The sequence below is a fragment of the Anser brachyrhynchus genome (assembly GCF_964034855.1).
Source record: "Anser brachyrhynchus genome assembly, chromosome: 15".
NCBI lineage: Eukaryota > Metazoa > Chordata > Aves > Anseriformes > Anatidae > Anser > Anser brachyrhynchus.
Window position 1 is genome coordinate 10,527,871 of NC_137733.1, and position 20,916 is coordinate 10,548,786.

At 37.8% G+C, this 20,916-nt stretch overlaps 2 protein-coding genes and 1 long non-coding RNA gene across 5 annotated transcripts in view; 1 reads left to right on the forward strand and 2 right to left on the reverse strand.

The window, feature by feature from the left end:
* LOC308178278 overlaps positions 1-11,224 on the forward strand; it is a 25,721-nt gene extending 14,497 nt beyond the window's left edge. For both annotated transcript variants that reach the window (XR_013939666.1, XR_013939667.1), the window contains exons 3-4: positions 7,396-9,673; positions 11,097-11,224. This is a non-coding gene — a long non-coding RNA (uncharacterized lncRNA). The remainder of the gene's footprint in view (positions 1-7,395; positions 9,674-11,096) is intronic.
* LOC308178557 (parvalbumin beta-like) lies at positions 3,877-4,663 on the reverse strand. The gene is made up of 2 exons (XM_080557400.1): positions 4,434-4,663; positions 3,877-4,252 (listed from the first exon to the last, which is right to left on the reverse strand). Exons 1-2 carry the CDS (start codon positions 4,502-4,504, stop codon positions 3,967-3,969), a joined length of 357 nt encoding a protein of 118 aa, XP_080413526.1. The 5' UTR covers positions 4,505-4,663; the 3' UTR covers positions 3,877-3,966.
* LOC308178272 (parvalbumin, thymic) lies at positions 9,686-16,823 on the reverse strand. Of its 2 annotated transcripts, XM_080556683.1 has the most exons (6): positions 15,835-16,823; positions 15,336-15,399; positions 14,003-14,070; positions 13,068-13,200; positions 12,680-12,789; positions 9,686-11,373 (listed from the first exon to the last, which is right to left on the reverse strand). In XM_080556683.1, the coding sequence occupies exons 3-6, from the start codon at positions 14,061-14,063 to the stop codon at positions 11,348-11,350; spliced, it is 330 nt and encodes a 109-aa protein (XP_080412809.1). In that variant the 5' UTR covers positions 14,064-14,070; positions 15,336-15,399; positions 15,835-16,823; the 3' UTR covers positions 9,686-11,347. The 2 variants fall into 2 exon arrangements, with proteins under 2 accessions (XP_080412809.1, XP_080412808.1); XM_080556682.1 differs by lacking the exons at positions 15,336-15,399; positions 15,835-16,823 and having other exon boundaries at positions 14,003-14,869.
* Positions 16,824-20,916: the final 4,093 nt, after the last annotated feature.

The following is a 20,916-nucleotide window of genomic DNA, read 5'->3' on the forward strand; positions in this document are numbered from 1 at the left end:
CAGCATTGTAGGTAGTATCAGATGGACTGATATTTGAAAGTGTAAATTGTTCAGATTTTCTGTGCATTTTAAAAAGTAAGTGTGCCCTAAGGTTAAAGACTGTCAAAGAATCTGGATGCTGCCTTTTGTGGCCTGTAACAGATCTGTACAGCAGTACTATACTGTTACCAAAGGCCTTTTACACGTGGCTGTATTTCACTATGACCGACGGTGTACCAAGCCACAGTAAAATAAAGCAAATAACATTGAAGTGTTTCCAACTATTTCTGTGTTTACTGCCTCTCCTCATTGGTATCAGTGGGATTTCTACAATTGACTTCAGCAGTAGTCAGTTGTATATGGACGTTGTATATGAGGATGTGTAACCCTTAATAATGTATAAAAATAAAAACTGCCCTATAAATCAGTTAACCTTATCATAAGTATTCATCTAAAGTCACTTGTTAAACAGAAATGCCCTTCTAAGTAGAGGGGAAGCAGAACAAAATTCCATTGACAAAAGTCAACCACATATTTAAAGACTGGTGGAAAGTGTTGGATAGAAACATCTGCTGAATATGGGCTCATAGTCCCAGACCTAAGAATTTATCACTGCAGAAGAGCATTCTTCACTTAAGGAAGCTGAGTGGGAATGCATGTTTATGGTCACACAGTGTTCTTTCCAGTTGCGGCCTTATAGGCGCAATTTGAAGAACTTTCGTAAAGCACACGGTAAGCAGATAAAGACTTTCCACAGTACCTGACAGCCTGTGTGAGTGAGAGACAGGGAGTGAAAGAAAGAAATTAAAAGAAAAAGTGAGTGTTCTGGTAGACAGAAACAGCATTTTCTCTGCTGATCTGTTTAGTGGTAATGCTGAAAGCAGGAAAGTTCTAAAACCCTAACATTCTGGAACGATCACTGAAGCTGGTATCAGACCTACCTCATCATTAATTTTTTAGTGTCCTTAATGGAATGGTAAGTGGTGAAATTATTGTAGGTTTGTATAGACCTGGCAGAATAGTCAGCATGGAAGTAAGTGTGCTTAAATAAAGGAGATGCCTGAGCTGTCCGTGCATTTTTCTCTCTTAGCAGTTAAATTGGTACAATGCTTGAAGAAACTCAGGTGACCAGTGTTACGTGCTGAAAATATAAAACATAGTATTAGATGAGATGCATAGTATTTTCTGACAATGACAGCTTTTAGCCTTGCAAATCAGACCACAGTTACTAATTCCTCTGAATTTCATTAGTTTATTACTCTCCTGAGATGCCACTGAAATAATAAATGTGAATTCGTTGGATGGATAATTCTTTTTTCACTGTTCAGAAAATTTCTATAAAATTAGGGCCTTGATTAAATTCATAAAAGTTAATGGAGAGATATCTGTTGGCTAATCCATAAGGCGTGAACAAATTACTGAGTATTCATTAAAGTCATGTAGCTTGCTTTAATTTTTTGTTGTAATTTCCCCAGCATTATATTGATTCCCAACATTGTATTAATATTTTCCTGCTTCTCTGTAATGTCTTACTATAAACATGTTATGCATCAGTACCATTGTAGCATTAGCAGATAATTTTGAAATTAAGATTTTGGTCTACAGGTACTAGAACATCTTCTTAAGTAGCTCCAAGAAATGCCATCTGAGACAGTCAGACAGGTTTTGGCAAGATTAATGCCCAAAGAAAGACTTTCAAAGAGTTCCAAATCTTTTCCTTTCCAAATGGTAAAAGACAGTTTTTGTTTTGTTTTGTTTATTTTTTAGAGGGATGTTTGGATTCTAATTATTTTTATCATATACATAAGTCTAAAAAGAACATAAAGACTGTAATGCCTAGGTAAGTACTGATAGTAATTAGGTAATATAATTTGACAGGTGTGTATATATTATGGACAACTTGTAATGACATCATCACACTCTTACTTTTTAACCAGAACTCTAATGTAGTCAGTGCACAAACTGGATGAAGTTCAGTTAATGTGAACTGTCCAGAATTTTGCATTTTTCTCATTCCTTATTTACTTCTTGCTATTTCAATCTGTCTGTAAAGAAAAAAATATATATTAATTTCACAGTAAGCTTTTTTTATGGTGCTCTTCATTTTACTACACCTTCTTCACAAATATTTATACATTTACTTACCTTGTGAGGTGTGGACATTGTGTTATGCTCAGTTATGAGATGGAGAAAAGCAGAACATTGATTACTTTGGGGCAACATGCCCCAGTTTGTCAATATGGAGGCAGGGACTTGAGTTTTCAAAGTGCTTTTTAGCTACTGTGTCCAAAATGCAGCTCCCTTTGCCTGCAGTTACACTTGTGAGGGCTGGAAAACATGTTTCCTCCAAGAAGATTTCTGGGGAAAAATAATTTAGAATAGTGGTAGGAATTAATACTCTTTACCTTGACCATACAAGAACTCATTGTGGCGTAAATTCTGTTGATATGATTAAAAGATACAGAATCTCTGTTCTGGCTGTCTTTGTGCAGACCTTTGAGTCTCATACTGAAAGAGAGAGGAACTCTGGGCTCCTGGCTCTGTGCAGGTGGACCTATGTCATGTTCCTTTGTTTCTCGGAGCAATGGTGTGTAACTAGCTAGTAAGTACAGCTGGTACGCTTCATATGTGATCTGCTGACCAACTTGTCTAGCACAGGGGATAGGAAAGGGCCTTGCATATAGGATTTGCCACAAAAGGGGATTCAGTGTCCTCAGTGGACCCACCAAAAAATATTCTCCTGATGCAAACCAGCACCACAGACCTTACTTCTGACCTCCATCCAGCTCCCAGATTCTGAGGGACAGGGTCCACTCCTTTGGAAAACAAAAATTTTATCGTTCTGTGTTCAGGGATAATTTAATCTGGCAAAACTGAGTCATAAACAGAAGTGAACAAACGGGATACTAGTAATGTTCTGGCTTGAATTAATTCAGACAGAATACTGATTTAACTTCTTTCAAGTGGAACAATAGTGCCATCAGGTGGACATGAAGATGAGTTATTCCTGGCAGAATTTTAAATGTATTTCTGCTTCAGTAATCAGATTTCATCTTGATGCATTTGATCTTTTATTAAAATTAACAGCTTAATTAACACTAAGTCCTGCCATTTAATTAGTTTATGAAGCATAATCAGTTGCATAAAGAATGACGTAAAAACATATGGATTATTAAATACATCTCTTGAATATGCAAGTATAATATCGCCATTTAGCATAATCAGTTTTTATACCCAGAAATTTTATTAATTCAAATTTTTTACAGCATTTGCTAGCTATTATGCAAATGTTGAAAATTAAATGGCCCACGGAGATACTTTTAATTTCTCCTGCTCTTAACATTTTTACTAGGATCTTTAAAGACCAAAATTCAGATGAACACAGTGGACTCCCATTCAGTCTCCCAGGCGAGCTTCTGCCTAAAACACTGGGGAACATTGTGTAGGTAGTGCTTGCGCTACTTCATACGTTTTTTAGCAATACGAAGTCATGTGCCGATAATTGTTCGTGACCTTTCAAGGTACAAAATGTATAAATAAATAATGTGCTTGCAATGGGAAAGATCGTTCATGGCACAGATCTTGGTCTTTATTTTGAGTGTCTGTTAAGATTTGATGAGGGCTTGAAACTCTGAAAAAGAAAGAAAAGAACAATAAAATGACACCATATTTTATAACTGCATCTTCAGAAAAGTACTTTCTGTATCTCGTATCTGATAATCATTCCTTAAAAGTAGCACATTGTGTACTCATAATAATAGATATTTAAAACATAAGAAATGTTTCATTTAAGTGTCATATTGTATCAATAGTTCAATAATAAAGCAATGAAATTATATACTAAGTTTTTATAAATATGTTTGGATTCCAGTCCTGAAATCTCTGCAGATGAAAAAAGGGGCTGACTACCTAGAGCTGAGGGCAAAATACAAACACACTCCTGTGTTAAATCCTTTCTACGACAGAGCAAAGCTGAGCACCTCAGAATCAGATCTGTAACAGCCAGTGTATGGAGCATGGCAGCTGCTTAGAGCTAGCCACTAGGAAGTCCCAACAGCAGGTATTACTCCATTCCATAAAGGGGGTCTTACCATCCACTCCAATTTTACCATCTCCATTCCTGTCACCTGCTGCCGGGAATGCCTTGGGCTCAGCATTAGTCAAAGCTCTGGCACTGGCTGAGAAGTTCTGCAGGAAAAGTCTGTTAAAGATGAGAGGAAAAAGGAGTGAGACATACTTCAGTCGTGAAAGCGTTTGGAGTTGTTGGTAATAGCTGTAAAAAATTAAGCCTGATTCATTCCTTCAGACTATTTCAAAAGTTCTTTGTGAAATCCTTTTGAACTCAGTGGAAAATCTTCCTTCTTCAGTGAGAAGGGTAGGAGAAGAAGAGGGTCTTGAAATGTAACACATAAAGACGAATTTGATATATAAACTGAAAAAACAAATTTAAAAGTTAAAGTTTACCTTGGCAGCACTGTAGGCCAGCAGCAATTTCAGCTTCTGTCAGGATACCAGCAAGAGCCATGCTACTGTAAAATGAAAAATAACATTGGGTAGAGTGCACATTGATCTTGCTCTGCCAGCCTTTGACACTGCCTTGTGGGCAGCCAGGTTTGATTAGTGGGACACTTGTAACGTAGGTCCCAGCGCAAACCAAGGGAGCTACCCTGCAGGAGCAGGCTATTCCATCCACAGTGCATCTGCCTTGGAGTTATCTCTAGTTATGGCTTCAGGTGCACAAGCTGAGGATGAAACCAAATGTATTTATAGAACTGCATGACATTGTGGAATCTCTGGTTATTTCCATGCATTTTTTTGCATGGATCATTGGGATGACTTGAAAAGCTCCCAGAGGAAAGATTCAGTTCACCTTGCAGCTTAGTTTTTCCCACGCCAAGAACAGAAAAATCTTTAAGGTAAAAGATCTGCAGAGTCCTCTTGACTTGATTGTTTTTCAGATGACAGAGATAATGACTTATATAGATCTCAGTTAAGCTCTCTTGACCTTTTACAGAAGTCCTGGAGCCACGTGATGGCTCAGATACCATAGGGGATAAGTTACTGTGGCTAACAAGACCTGCTAGCTAATCAGATTGATATTTATATCCCAAAGGAATGTGCATGGTGTTTTACACAATATATAAGGTTTAGTGACATCAAAGTAAATCATCTCACTTGTACTTACTTATAGTCTAGTGAGTGATTTTTGAGCTGTGAATGAACTTTTTTTTCTACTTAAATGATAGCTGCAAGTGGATATCTTAATTGTAGACTTTGACTTCCAAGTGTCCAATCCTGACACTAATTGCCCATGAAGCATTACTCCTGTAATTGCCTTAATAATCTTCAAATAATGCTACGATGATACAAATGTAGTAAAAATAACTGACATGCAAGTAGAATCTCATGTAGATAAAACTTGCCATTATAAATCAGCCTGAGGTATTTTTAATAAGCTCATACATAAAGATCAGTTACTCAATTACTGCAATATGTAGTTTAGACTATAAAAGTTTAATACTGAAGACATTTTGCTCAGTATCAATTCACTACATGGTACACATTTTAAATCATAATAGTAAATGTGTCCATTTATAGAATGATAGCCATCAGTCGTTCAGCAGCACAAAGCACTACGCACCAGTTAAAGGTAAGAAGCGAAAATGTGAGCAATGGAATCGGTAATATTTGGTTCTTCTTTTCTGTATTGAGAAGATAAACTTCCATAAGGATCTGAACACTGACCAAGCACAAGCTGTAACTTTTCTCTTGCTGGGCCCTCCACTTGGCGATCTCATGAAATCTGTTGGAACTCAGTGGCCTTGAGAAAGGCTGAAATTACAATGGTGTAAAAAGCCATTGGGTGAACATTACACACCCACATATTTATAGATACGCATAGAGTATTGTTGTAGGTTTAGATAGTCTTTGAATAATGGCATTACATATAAAATAAATCCTAACACTTGGTCAATGTAACATAAAGCTGCTGTCTTTTCTCTCAGCAGTTATGTACGTGAAAATACAGACAAAGCCTCATCTTGCACTTCTTAGTTTTTCTTGGATCATTTCTTCAAGAGATGAACTCGGGCAAGGAGTGCTAACTGTATTATTCTAAACCTATGCTATATGGTAAATTTAACATTGTGAAAGCAAAGCTTTCTGGACTGTATAAAATCAACTGAGCAAGTTATTTTTAAAGACTTTTCATTCTGAACCGGAGAATATATAAATTTAATGATCCAGTCTTTCTGTCTGGGAATCTAGCTTTGCCTTTGGGTCAGGTTCCTAGGAAATAATTGAGAATATGGCATGGGATCAGAGAGGCTCTAATAATTGTGCTGGAATTTCTGAGCATTCAAGAAGCAGTTCTTGTCAGAAGACCACACTGAGATTACAAAGCATTTATTGATACAACTTTTTGAGTGTTTATGTGGTTGGTTAGAGCTTGCCTGTAGATGGCACCAAAGGCAGTTATGTGCAGCCATGAAATCTCCAGGATTATTTTGGGTGAGAGGGAACCAAAAACCAGAATGAGAATGCGTTCACAGGTGGGCATTTATAAGGAAGGACTAGAAGAGGAAAGAACTGATATTTAAAAGATAAAAGTCTAATCTACCAAACCAACTGAAAGACTGCAATATAAAAAAGTTAAATCGAAAACTCAAATATAATTCCAGACCTTCCTATAATGATAGTTTGGAAGAATAGATTATTTCAGTACTTAACAAAACCAGGTTTTACTGTATATATTTTTTATGCTGGCTAGATAATACAGTCTGTCAGGGTGATCGTTGCAAATCTGAGATAGACTGGTTGTGGAAACCCAGGAGTTAGGGCAGGAAGTTAGTGTCTGAGAAGTACCTGCTGATGAACATCTAGGTGTGATGAAACCAGTGCGATTCTTTTTCAGTCAGGCATTTGCCTATTTTAATTTGACAAATTCCCCTTCGAACTGTAGGGTCATTGTCTTTGTAACTGAAGGGGAAGCCATTGTCTAGGAGCACCTTCTTTTCATATTGTGACCAACGTGGTAATCTGATTTTCTTTTCTGGAGCTTGATACACAGAAGCTCTGATTTTTCTTGTTTTCATGAGTGTAAGACATGTTGATAAGCAAATCAAAAGTTATTGAGCAACCATATCCCATCTGTTAGACAGTTTTCTCCTTAGGCCTTCTGTACAGAAAGTTTTCCTAAAAGTCCATACCAATCTAATGTTTTCTGTGTGTACTTGCAAGCAAAAGTAATGTGGAGTTTCAGTTTCATAAAATACAAACACTTTGAATAAGTTCAAATTCCACTGCACCCACTTAGTATAATGTTGTAAAAATACAAGCAACTAAGCATAAAAATGTGAAGTACATGTCTGTTCAGGGATTTAATCAAGATGTATCTATTTTGGTAACACATTCCAGGAAATGAATCCAGCCTTGTCCCCCTCTGCCCACACTGGGTGAAGGGCTCCAGGCGCCTCTGATGGTGCTGCATCAAAGATTTTCCACATGGGCTGGCTGCTAACTCAAAGAAGAAACTTTACCAGTCTGTGCATGTAACGAATGTTCTGACATCCCCTTGCCCTTTCTGTGCTCTCTCAGTCCTCTTGTTAGAAAATGAACTCCAGATTTTGAACAGTTGGAGAGCTGAAACTGAATCTGAAGTTTACAAATGGCTCTAGGTTGGGATTTCCAAAGGAACAGTGTGGTGGTAAAATCACTTGGAATATTCTCTGGCAACATGAAGTTATTAGGCAGCCAGCTTCCATTAAATATCAGGATATTTTACCTTTGCATGCATGGTTCTGCTGCTTTATCCTTTCTTTATCAGGACAAACTAAATTTTAGTTTAAGAGAGATGGTGCATTCAGCGTCTGGAGCAATAGGTTGGGTTTTGAGAACAGGTTTCCAAACCCTGACCCACCATATCCTTCTTATAAGAGCTTGTGTAGGACAATCAAAATTCTTTGATTCAAAATGTATTGATTTCCCACTTAAGGAGATGATAGTAAGTCTTTATTTCACAAGAGGTATTGGGAGGATACAGGGTAATGAGGGGACTGTATGCAGCTGAGGTGTGTTTGAGAGCTCACAGTCTTTGGGCTCAGTGGGACTCAGATCTGCTGCTCATGTTTTGGGTCGATATTTAATTGTCTTAAGTGGAGGTAAAACATATAAATAAAATTTCCTTCATGCTGGGAATTAAGAAGCAGTATTATACTGAGTAGGATGGAATTACTCTAGAAACTGAGAACAGATTATTGGTGTGATACACGGGGTGTTGTTAGATCCTTTCTGATTTGATGTAGCATAAACAATTTATAATAGAATATGGGGTTTAAACTGTGTACTTATCAGTGTTTTATTTGTGTACTTTTTTCATAAAAGCTTGATGCAGAGGATTTAATCCTTACTTATCAGATTGATCAGAGAGGTTATAGAGCCTCCGTGTTTGAAGATACTCAAACTCATCTTAGAGCAGTATGATCTAAGTTGGCCCTCTGGTCAGGGGATTGCACCAGTGACCACCAGAACTCTCTTCTGGCATAGATTACTCTGTGATCCTATGCCTTGGTTGTGGTAACATTGTGAGATCACCATTTGTCTCTTTGCTACTTAAGATGGCATATCCTGCAAACAAAGGTTTTCTCTAGCACTATGGCAGTATGAAGTTGAGAGAGCGCTCCTTGCTATTACCTAAAAAAAAAAACTTGAAAGTTGCCACTGGCTGAATTTAAACTAATTTAAATGAACCTTCCTAGAAAACTTTACTTTACAGATGTTTTTATGAATTTCTGTAGTTTGGTGAATGAATGATGTGACCTTTCCTCTTACGTCTGCTGCTTGGTTTATTCTGTGACAATACGCAACAAAACAATGGGCATTAAGTGATGATTGGTACGTTCCTCAGGTGAATAATCTGGGATGTATAATAAAGGTTAATCATGTGTTGTTGTTTTTTTCAAACTTCTATATAGCCAATTGCTGTTGGCACTTACACGTGTCTGTGTAGTGCCATACTTGGTAAAAGTATGTCTTTAAATGGAAGATGGGAGGTATTGTTTTCATTTGTTAATGCGTCTGTCACACAAAAGAAGTTGTTTCCTCTTGTTGGAATTTATTTTCTTCTAATTTAGTCCAGCTCTAAAAATGTGCATCCTAGGGAAGACTTAACAGGGACTAAGCATTGTTTTTGATGAACAGTCTATGAGCTTTTTTTGAAATTGAGGACTTTGAGTTTTATTGTAATTTCTTAATGAAATGTCTGGATGGCTTTAGTAAAATTTAAAACTCATCTTGTTACCAGGAGTTACTGTTTGAAGAAGGATGGATTTTCTCATGAACAAAGTTCTCTAAGTTTTACTTAAATTTGCAATATACATGAAAATTGCTTAATTCATAGAAGTACTTAATTCCCCCCTTGTGGCAACAGAAGGGACTGACATGCAGTTGTTTAACATCTCTGAAATACAGGATAGTCTTGCATTCCTTGCATTCCACATGAAACTTTCAGGTGTGCAACGAATAAAATGTCAGGCTTGTCACTTAGTGTATTGTGTGTGCCATCTGCTTGTGAATTAATGACATGATATTTTAATGATTAGCAGTGTGAAGAGCTAATATATGTGTTATCTCTGTATACTGCTGCAGGTCTGGATTGCTCTGGCTTGTTTCTTCAGCAGATAGGAAAATGAATAAGGTAAAAGGAACCACCAGTCTCATCATTATGCAAAATATTTCAGTGCTCTATTTAACAGCAGCTATAATTTAAGCCCAGATTTAACATCAAAGGCATTGGGGATAGAATTAAGATTTATATTCATTATAATTCTGCCAAGGCTTCAGTGAATCTGATTGCTAGAATTCCTCTTTTGCTAATGCAGTCTTAAATCTGCCGAACAGCTCTCTTACATGCCTGGGTATGAGTGAGCTGCACTTGCCTCACATAATCATCTCGCAATTCATAGAAATGCCAGCACTGAATGTTACATAAAAGTTCCAGCAGGCTTTGTTTCTGCTCTTCTTCAAAACAGCTGCCAAATTATGTTATAATTATCACCCAGTTTCAGCGGGGAGGATTAAAATGACAGTCTACTTCTGAGCTGGAACCAAGTCATGGTAGATGGGAGAGGTCTCAACTAAATGTTGGTGGGGAAATTTCCAACCCACTCATCCAGAAATGCATAGCATCTACTCAGTCTACTGAGCTCTGTATTTAACCATGAATAATATTTACTTTGTCCATTAATGAAAACAATGCTATAACTAGCTCTAAACCATGTAAGACACTTATCAAAGGAAAGGAAGGACTAGCTCTTTGTGATTTTCATACCTAAGTAAATTGCTAATATAATGGGTTATATAGATGATTATTCATTATAATAAATGAAATAATTGAGTAATGGCTGTTATTTAGCTGCATAAGACAGTTAGTATTTGTACTCTGCTTCACTTTAAGATAATCAAATAGCAAGGCTGGCTGTTTTTTCATCTGTAGTGAACACAGAAATTCACAAATGTGATGAAGTATTATTGTTTAGTAGGTATTAAGAGGTAACAAGCAACATGCTCATGATTAACAGAAAAACCTCCAGGCCTGGCCCGTGTCATCAAGGCACTGTGACTTGTGACAGTGTCAGATATGGGATTAGAACCTTCTCCTCTGTCTCACAGCTGCCTTAGGTTTCATGGAAGATAAATCTTCTTGAGGGAGAGTTACATTTTAGGCCATAAACACTTTCTGACGATGTATGCTGTAGCCTAGTGCTTCATTTTGTAAAATTAGCCACAAATTTATTCCGTGCTTTGAGCTATGTGTCAGCTCCTCTTAAATTTTTTCTCAGAGTCTCAGGTCTGGAACTGAATATAAATTATTTTGAGCTATCTTGTTGGCATTGCTTTTCCTAAAGGATCAGAGAATTAAGTAGAAATAAAACTCAACAAAATCAGGACAATTAAGCCTTAAAAGATGTCATATTGTTTAAGAACATCAAAACTGTGTCTGGCAAGTCAGCATGGTAAAGTACAGAGATGGAAAACCTAAACAAAACCAAAATAAATTAAAAAAAAAAAAAGAAGCTCTTCCCCATTTTTTTAAAATGTTTTTTTGTCCCATCTTCCAGCCACGATTTCAACACTAGGAGTTGAAAATGACAAAGTGCCTTCTTTACAATGGAAATGTAACAATGCCGTGTCACCAAAACATCTGTACGTTGCAAGATTTCTCAGCAATCCTGTGTGTGAACTTGGTGTATGGGGAATTGCTAATGCCTGAAACAATATAAAAATGTACAAACACATGCTGAGTGCGAAGTGCTTGTTGGACGAGGTAATTAGAAGAGTCAGTCCAAGGCTGCCTTTGGTCTAATGCTGTTTATGCCTTCACCAGAGATTGGAATTCTGTCAAGAAAGAAAATGAGAAAGGCAGGGAATAAAACTAGATGGAAGTGCTTATTAACACCCTTAAAAAAAGGTAGATAAAATTGTCCTAAACTCCTAGCCATGGAGGGCTCCCAAAATTATTATAACACTGCACAAGCTACTGCTAAACTGAGATTCTGGGGGCGTGACAGATTTTTCACTCCTTAAAAAGAACATGTGCAGAGAGGAGCGCGTCTGTAAATTCGTATTTGTAGGAAATCCTGAGTTAAAAGTAAACTATCTTTAACCCATTTACAAAGTCTGATAATAGCTAAGGCAGCAGAGAATGAATTAATTAGGTCAAGCCTGTAGCTTTCAATGTGAGGGTGGTTTTTTTTTGATTTTATTACTCCGAAGAAAAAATATTAGTAGTGACGTAATTTCAGAATGGGAAATTTGATGGTTAATAGCTAAGCGTAATATAACGCTCTATTTGGGGCTCATAAACAGAAGCTGCAAAAGCTGCTGCTAAAGCAGATTCCTCCAACAGTGTCTCCCTCTCCTCCCAAACTCTGGCTAAGATTAGCACGTGTGTCTGTTGGAGTTATTGCCACCTGTCCTAGTTCAGCTAAGACAGCCCCGTTTTCAGTGACTTCATCTCTAATACATGATGTCTAATGCCCTATTTTCCTCTGCTGCAATTTCTAAAAGAAATGTCCTGGCTGGTTCACATCATCTCTGTGAGGTTTCGTGAGGAATTTGATTTAGTTTCTCACAGAAGGACTGCCCAGTGAAATTTGCAAATATCAGATAGTTCTCCAGCAGAAAATTATGTGCTGCCTTGTAGCAGTTCTAGATTTAAAAAAAATACCAGTTTTACTTTACTTTACTAAATTATCCACTCACTAGTAGTGGCCAGCCTTGGAAAGTGGTAGATAAATAAGTTTATGTAGTTGGAAGTTGTTTAAAAGTGAAAGTGGCATATGACCAGAAGTGCAAAGCATCCACTGCTGAAATGAAAATATAGAGAATGAACAGATGTTCAGAATATTTTAAAAATCCATCACACTGAGCCTGTGGATCAGATGCACTGTAGAAATTAACCCCAAAACTGTTGTTATGGGTTGAAAGAACAGGTTCTACATTGGGCTTAAATGTGCTTTTGCTACAATAGAGACCAAACAGAAATAAGGCTATGAAAACAGAGGATTATTTGCTAGTATAAAAATTGTATCAGAAAGTAGCAGGCCAAATTGCTGCAACGCATTCTTCATTCAACCATTTAAATGCAGCTAAATGAATGCATTTTAAAACATAAATTCGATGAAATTGCCAAAAGTCTGACCTTCTACTCCAATTTTGCCATCGCCATCAGTATCACCTGCAGCCAGAAAAGCCTTGGTCTCTGCAGAAGTGAGGACTCTGGCACTTGAAGAGAAATTCTTCAGAAACAGCCTGGAATTGAACAGGGTAGAGTGATGTGCTTGAGTTTGGTTCTCTGAAATGACCTTGGCATGTTGGTATTTCTGATTTTCTAACTTAAATCCATGCCAAAAAAAAAAAAAAAGGCAATGTAATGCTTGTTCTTAATTTCTGATGAAGTCCACCCGGATTCAAAGAAAGGCAAAGTACTGCATTTTGTTTTAAAAATAACAGCAAGGTTCTTCTAGGACACCAAGAATGTTCAAAGGTTTACGCTGTTCAAAGAAATACATCAGCTGAGCAGTACTTACTGAAGCTCTTCTTCCTCGATGAAACCGCTCTTGTCCTGATCAAGGATTCCAAAAACCTTCTTTATCTGATCAGGGGTTTTGCTGGATAAACCAACCGTGGAGAAGAAAGACTTGTAATTGAAGGAATCCGCAGCTGGAAGAAACAAAACCCTCTTAAACATTTTCCCTTGAAGTTGCTCCTACTGGATGTATTCCTTGGGAATATGTATGTCTTTTCTTAAAAATCAGCCTGCCCCTGTTCCTCTTGTTCTTCAGTGTAGCAAGGAAGATGATATAGTGGATAGTTTCCCTTTTTAATTACTCTGTGCCTGTGGTCATATATCCTTTCAGCTAGTTTGACATTTTCTGCTACAATGCACATCCTGCTAAATCAGGATCTTTTCAATCTGTGTCATGCAATTAATAATAAATATTTAGAGGGTGCTACTGTGGCTTACAGACCAACTCCTAACATTGCATGTTTGCTTTTACTTCAGTGAAGAATTTGATAGAAAGTTAAGTAAGCTGCAGTCTCGAACTAGCTCACTGAGCGTTTGGAAATTAGGCTTGATCCTGCCAGGGAAGAACTCTAAGAGAACTGAGACTAGTCATTGATTCACAAATGGTGGTTGGATTCTGAAAGCTGTGGTGCTTTTTTTTTTTTTTTTGACATTCTGAAGGACAAGGATAGCCAGTTACATCTTCAACAGGTTTAGAAATTGAGAGGCAGTTTGATACTAACTGAAACTGTGGCCCTTTAATTACTTCTCTGTGTTTCGGGGAATGTTACCCACCAAATATCCACTTGTAAGACTTTCTGAATTCAAGGGGCTATACGGTAATGTAGCCACAATGAGATCTCACAGGGAAGGAATCTAAGGGGAAAATGATAGGCATGCCATCTTAAGACATAAAAATGATATGCATCTTCTGGCTGCAGAGAGACCATTCCTTACCCTGGCAGCTGGAGAGAGCAGATTCAATATCTTTAGCAGAAAGGATGTCAGTGATGGCCATTGTTGAACTGTAAAATAAATTAAAAGTGAGCTACTTAGTCATTAAAATGACTTCTCTACCTCTTTCATGGCTCTATTTGAAGTTGCTGCTGTGACAGTATGTGATAGGGGAGACATTATTCATCTAATTGTAAGGGGAGTGTTCTGTAACAGATGTCTGCAGCAGGTGCTTCCACTTAAAGCTGGGTAATGAGGGAGGAATTCTGCATGCGGGAGTGGGGGGCTTCAGGAAGATCTGATGCCTCTATTGCACTGGGAGAGCAAATCAAAGGTGGCTAGCACCACAGAACTTCATGAATTCTTTGTGGGTTTTCCTGGAGCTGCATTATTACTCAATTAAATTCAGCATTTATTTACAGCATACATAAAAGATAGGGCCAAGTATGTCCTAGAACTACATCTGGAATAAATTTAATCGGAATTAAAAACATAAATAAATCTGGTATTATTGTCTATAAATGCAGTGATCTTTACAAGAATAAAAATAATAGTGTAGAATGAACAATAATAATCCCACTCTTTTCAAGAAAATCTAAAATCAGAGGGTAATCTCTTCTATTTACCTGCACACAATAAATGTAGTGACACTCTAAATTTGGTCGGCTGGGCTGCTGCATCGTTAAAAGACTACATTTCATGGTAGCTTTTAAAAAAGGGTCTTAATTATGTTTTGTTGTTTGTTTGTTTTGTTTTGTTTTGGTGTAGATGGTAATAAACCAGATTTTTATCCACGTTTTGGCATTCCAGTATATTGAACAGACTTATTGAGACTTAAATCTTATTCCTAATAGAATGGTGGAGGCATTTTCTTCTGATAGAGCAACATTTGACAAAAGATACTCTTTGTCTCAGTCAACCACCAACAGCTGCAACAGTCTGTTTGCCAAAGTAGTAGAAAATGCTACAAAGCCTGAATTTCTCAGTTATTGTAGTGTGAATACAGCATCAATGCATCTGCAGTTTCGTAGCACACTCCAGTGCAGACTGGGTGCAACTTAAAACTTGCAACGTTACTGTGAGGTAGCTTCATGTTAATTAAGGAAGAGGGACTGAGGCATTGAAAAGTTATTTTTGAAAACCACAAAAGAACAGAAATCTCTTCTCCTGAATTCCTAACCGATCTTCAGCAGCATCATCCATCCTGTCTAAGTTTGGAAAGCAGCATTGGTTAGGAGGAAGTCAATGCTGGTAAACATTTATAGTCTGTACATTGATTTGAGATCTACACATTGGTTGAAACTTTGCCCAGAATATGAAAGAGATACCTCCGTACCTGTTTGATTGCAGCAGAAGAAATTGTCAGTCTTTGCAGTTTCTTTCTGAATGTCTCAGAAGATCTAAGGAGACAATGGGACAAATCCGTGTTGATGGCAAGGAGCATTTCTCCAGCTAAGGCAGATAAGTTACTTCTGTTTTGCTAGCAATTATTTGGTCCCAGTGGCTTCTTGTGCAGAGTATTTCCCCCTCTCAGTTTTAGGCAAGGTAATTTGGAGCTCTGCCATTCACCTAATTCTCACTGCTGACAGGATCAAAAACAGGGAAGAGTTGAAGGAAAAACTAAAAATTGCAGCAGGGTCTCAGGTTTTGTGAAGGGCACTGGTCTGTCTTTTTGCGTCCTGCAGCCTGGATGCTCATTCTGTTCTATGGGACCTTGTAAAGTATGGCACACTGGAAGCTGGTATAAGAATATATATTTTAATTGCATAGGTGCTTTCCATTTAGGGAGCATTTTGCTTTTGTGTTTCTGAAAGCAGAGGATCTAATCAGCTTACCTTTGTGGTCGTCTTGATGGGATAAGGAAGCCGTCCGGCTGGAAGGAAAGTACTTGCTGTGTGGCTCTCCCAGAGCTGAGCTTGCATATATATACTTTAAGTTGTATACCATATACAGATTTTAGATTTCAGCGTCACGAAGGGGGAATGGTGTCAAATGAACTTGCCTAACTAATCATCTTGCACTATTTTTATCTCAAGAGAATACATACGATATTTGCAAACGAAACAAGATAAGTGGCTATATACACGAAACGGACTGAGTCATATTAAATTTCTTCTGATTTAGGCAGAAAATACCAACTTCTCCACATGATGTAGGGCAGAGAGAAAAAAAACCCTATCTGATATGCTTGATCTGAGGAGTCAGATCAAATGAAGCGGTACTAGCTTCTGAAGAGATGCCTTTAATGTTTAAATGTGATGACTTGCTATCTTATCTGTAGACACTGCATGTGATAGGGTTTAATCATTAGAGAACTAAACAGAAAAAAAATTAAAAATGTCCTGTTCAAATATTGTTTGTGTAGCAAACCATTTAGGGAAAACAGTAGTCAGATTGTCTCAGAATGTCTGGTTTGCTGTCATTTTGAAAAAAAAAAAAACACACAGTGAATATGTTGCTACAGGAGGTAAAATAATATTATGTCAATCCATGGGAACAGTTGGTTGGGGGAGGGTATTTAGTCTGGTATGTTTCCAGAGAAAATCTTCGAATTCTGTAAGGTTCTGACATCCTGTTTAGTCGCGTATGTATGAAGCAAAGGGGTTGTGATCCACCCAGCTGTCTCAGACAAAAGCTTCTGAGCCCTACATGAAAGATCTTTGCTTTCAGAATAGAGAGAAAAATTTTGATAGCAGCATCGCTGCAGGGAACAATACGTGAGGAGTGTCTGTGCAATTTGGTAACCTACCTTCCAATCTCTTTTAAGTAACTCATTTTTAGGATTTTTTTTTCCCCCGTGCTGTTTCCAAGTGTTCCCTTGTGCCTTTCACCTTTTTTAAGATAAAGTAGAAACAACTTGATATCTCAGTTTTCGTTCATGAACCGTGTAGCCTAACTGGATGAGGACCCAGTCAGCTTGGATCTGGTTTGTGGTTTCAGGCAGCAGAACGATAGAAAACAAGTCGTGGATGAGAGCACAAGATGGCATTACGGCCGGGGTGAGGGATGGCAAGGGATGACAGTGCAGTTGGCATCACAGCCTGAGGTGGTGGCACAGTAAGATGTGACAGTGCAGAGACTGTCTTAATGTCGGAGAGAGTATCAAAGCATCTTTTGTTTCAGAAGCATTTCCTTCTAAGATGAAAGGCAATCCTAACCAAGCACTGAGGACAAACACTGACAAATTGCTGTGTGAGGCAAGAAAAGGGGCAAATGGGGTGTCTGTGAGACCTTAGTCCATCTGACATTGACAGCAGCTGATGAAAAATAGACAAAAGACTATTGTAAAAGTGTGCAAGGAGCGGACATTGCTTCACTTACTGCATATAAACACTAAAATATATTGCTACAAGGTTTTTTTTTTTTCTTTTTACAGATTCTGTATGTTTGTCCTCCATCAAAAAGTTTCAGAGTCAGAGATTATTGTCATTAGGTAAGGAACTATTGGTTAAGAATGGCTGTAGAAGATAGCCAGTTTTCCCAGGTTTCTGAATGGGTTGCTAACCAACTGGTGCTTAAAAATTTCAGGAAGAATTTGATAGATAGATATTTAATCCTGGCTCTTGTTGCCACTAGTGACATCTGGCAGAAGGGATACAAATACCACTTTCCCCCCTCAAACTGTTCTAAGAAATGACTTATTCCACATGGGAAAAAAAATTCCTCACCCTTGTGCACACACCACCCTTTTCTCCCCATCCAATTCGGAAAATTGCCTACATAGTGCCAACAACTGATGTGAAGTAAGTAGGGCATCCAACATAAAAATCGATGGCATGATATGACCTAATGAAGCTAAGTTAAGAGGAAGGCCAAATTCTGCTGAAACTCTTGGACTGCAGGAGTCTACATGGGAATTTGGGCTCTGGTGTCTATTTCAGAGAATGTATTTGATTTTAGATGCAATGGCTTCTCAATTTGCCTAGAGCTAATTCCACATATGTTAACCCCTCGCCCCCACTCTTCCCTTTAAAAATAGCATTGATTGCTGTTATTTCCCTTAATGCCTGTGGACTCCTGCCATTAGTTTGAACTTTTGTATGTGCATCACATAAGGATGCAATCTTTTAAAGTGTGCTTTGTTTTCTAAGAGGCTGTAAGAACGTGATTCCTTTTGCTCTCTGAAATTTTAAGGATAAAGCATGAACATCAAATGATTTATGGCTCTAGTCTGCTTAGCTGCACTCAGACTCCAACAAATTTTGGAGTCGCTTCTGTAGTGAGATTGGAGGCACTAGAGATCCAGAACATGTGCACTGGCTGGCGGGATGAAATGCACAAGGATCATGTAACTCTGTTTACAGCCAGCCTCCACCAACCATTTTAGTTGCAAGCCTTACATTAGAGATTGCAAAAACATCTGTCTGGTCATTTTTACCTTCTTACATCAAATACAGCTGCCATCCAATTTGGCAGGGAGAGGAACTAGGGAAGTATTAAAAAGTAAGGAGAAGATATCCCTTCAGGTGGTCAGGTTACCACTAAAGGCAATTTTAAACCCTGGCACTTGGGCATTTCATTTTCCTCAAGTCTTACTGACTTCTGGAGGTTTCTGTAATGGAAAGCTCTTCTCCTTTTATTTTTCCCATTTTTTATCTTAACCTCTCTGGCACCTGAAGTTACTTCCCCAGGTTGAGCAGCTGTATTTTAGGTCATCTCTAATTGTTCTGTAATATTCCTGTCATTGTTCTTTGAGTGCTGATGTGAATCACGTGCAGCAGAATAACAAAAATACACTAAACAGTTGTGAATGCCCATTTTGATTTAAATAAATCTGATTTGCTGCCTCTGTATATGCTTTTGATCGTTCTCCCTGGCTGTCTATGATATGGATATCCATAGTTAGCAGTCAAGGAATAGAAATCACCTCATATAATGTGTATAACCTGTTGCATGTGAAGAATGACATGCACATAGTGCAAGGGCGATATCCAGTCAGCTTGTCATTTGCTTTAGGAATATGTGAGATGAAAGAAATTGTATGAATGTAATTTAGTGTAATTGCATTAATGCATCATGCTGCTGTCATTCTAGGAACATAACTCTTGGAGTGATCTGGAAATAGTTGTAAGTGGTTTTAGGTATATATTACTTAAACTAACATCTATGGACACATTCTAACTACTCTTCAGTAAAATACTGAAAAAAAAGAACACCAAAACTGCTGCTATGGGGTGGGGAGGCTGTACCTGGGTAATATACCAAATAACATTTGTTGTATTTTTACAGAGTTAAATGAATTACAAAAAATCAGTTTCCATTTGTTTCTTTCTGAAAATGGCTATGTGGTGATGTAAAAAAAAAAGTGTTTTTTTTTTTTGTTTTTTTCTGAAGAGAGAAATCACATTGAATGACTCCTGAAATGCTAGATTCCTGGATCTATTAAATCCGATGGAATCATTCATAAATGGATAAAGTACTTGAACCATCAGATGATTCTTTCAATAGTTTAAAAATTACATGCAGCAAGCGTCAGGAAGCATGTAAAAGGAGTAATTTTTCTACATAAGTTCTGAAGCAAAAAGGTTACCTATTTTTGGAAGTATCCTAATAAAATCACCAATAAAAATGTATGCGTAGGATAATCATGCTTCTTGAGTAGAAAATAAAATCAGTTATGTCAAAGCAATCTTCTCTAGCTAAGTTGGAAGCGAAGATACATGCAGAAAACAGAAGTTGTGTTCAATATTTATCTGCTGTATTGTTTTGTGTGATGTTCTGCAGCTCTCAGACATGAACAGCCCTAGAGAGGTCCTTGTTACAGGAGTTGTCAGTGGTCTGTGTTTTTACACTGTGTAGCCCAGTGCAGTCGTGCTCCATAACTACGGTTTATAGGCACTATAAATAATCATCAGTTGCAGCAGGCTTTCAAATGTTTGAAATTAACTCAGATGTTTTGGAGCCTGTCTGTATATTCTTGTTTATTACTTCTCACACAGTGTAAACAGCATATCCCACTGGAAAGAGAAACAACCCCTTGCAGTTATGTAATTACAGAAGTATGAAATAAGAATTGGGTCATTATTCACGCATATACTAATCTAGTACGGATATTGTTGAACAATGCAGTGCCTTTGATTTTTCTGGCAGAGTTGCTTGCCAAGGATATATATATTTCAAGGATATATAGGTTTCAAAAAACCTAAGTGCTAACTGACATAAAACTGACTCTCAGAGATGTTTTCCCTGTGCACAAAGCCCATACCCAGTCTGATTTATAGGTGCCTGGTGAGGAGTGATTTCCCTCTGTGCTCCTCCGATTGCAGAGATCAAGAACTGCTCACAACTTGCCACTGCTCCAGGCCAGTCTGTGTGCTCAGGCTTCTGTTCTGTGGAAACTAGAGCATGATAAAGGGGCTGATGTGCGTTTGGGTATTGTCCAAATGCAGAGTTCATGTCTCCAGGCCATGCACTCAGACTCAGGAACTCAGAAGGATCCCTTCTTCCCTTGTTAAGACATTAGACATTGCCAACAGCAAAGCATTGGCAATAATGAGAACTGTAGAAAAGTAAGCTGAATTAATACGGTAATTGGTACTAGAGACATAATGGCATCAGATATGAAAGCATTAGGTCTTTACAAACAAGAATTCATTTACGTTTGAGAGCTAAGCCTGGCTTAATCAAATGGTGCATCAATAAAGCCATCCCCCTGTTCAAATATTTAGGGGATCGGTGGGATGAAAAGATGGAAGAGGGCATCGTTCTTCTTATGCAGGGCTGCATTTGTGCTGCATCTCCTGAGTAATACCAGTGTCCAGATATTCCAGCGATTTCAAGCTTTATTGTATCCTATAGAACACAGACGGAAATTGTGAGTTCTTATTATTCATTTTTGACAAACTACAGTATATTCACTATGGATCCTTTTAATAAATTGCTGTAGTCAGTAGGTGTAAATTTAATCGCTTCAAATC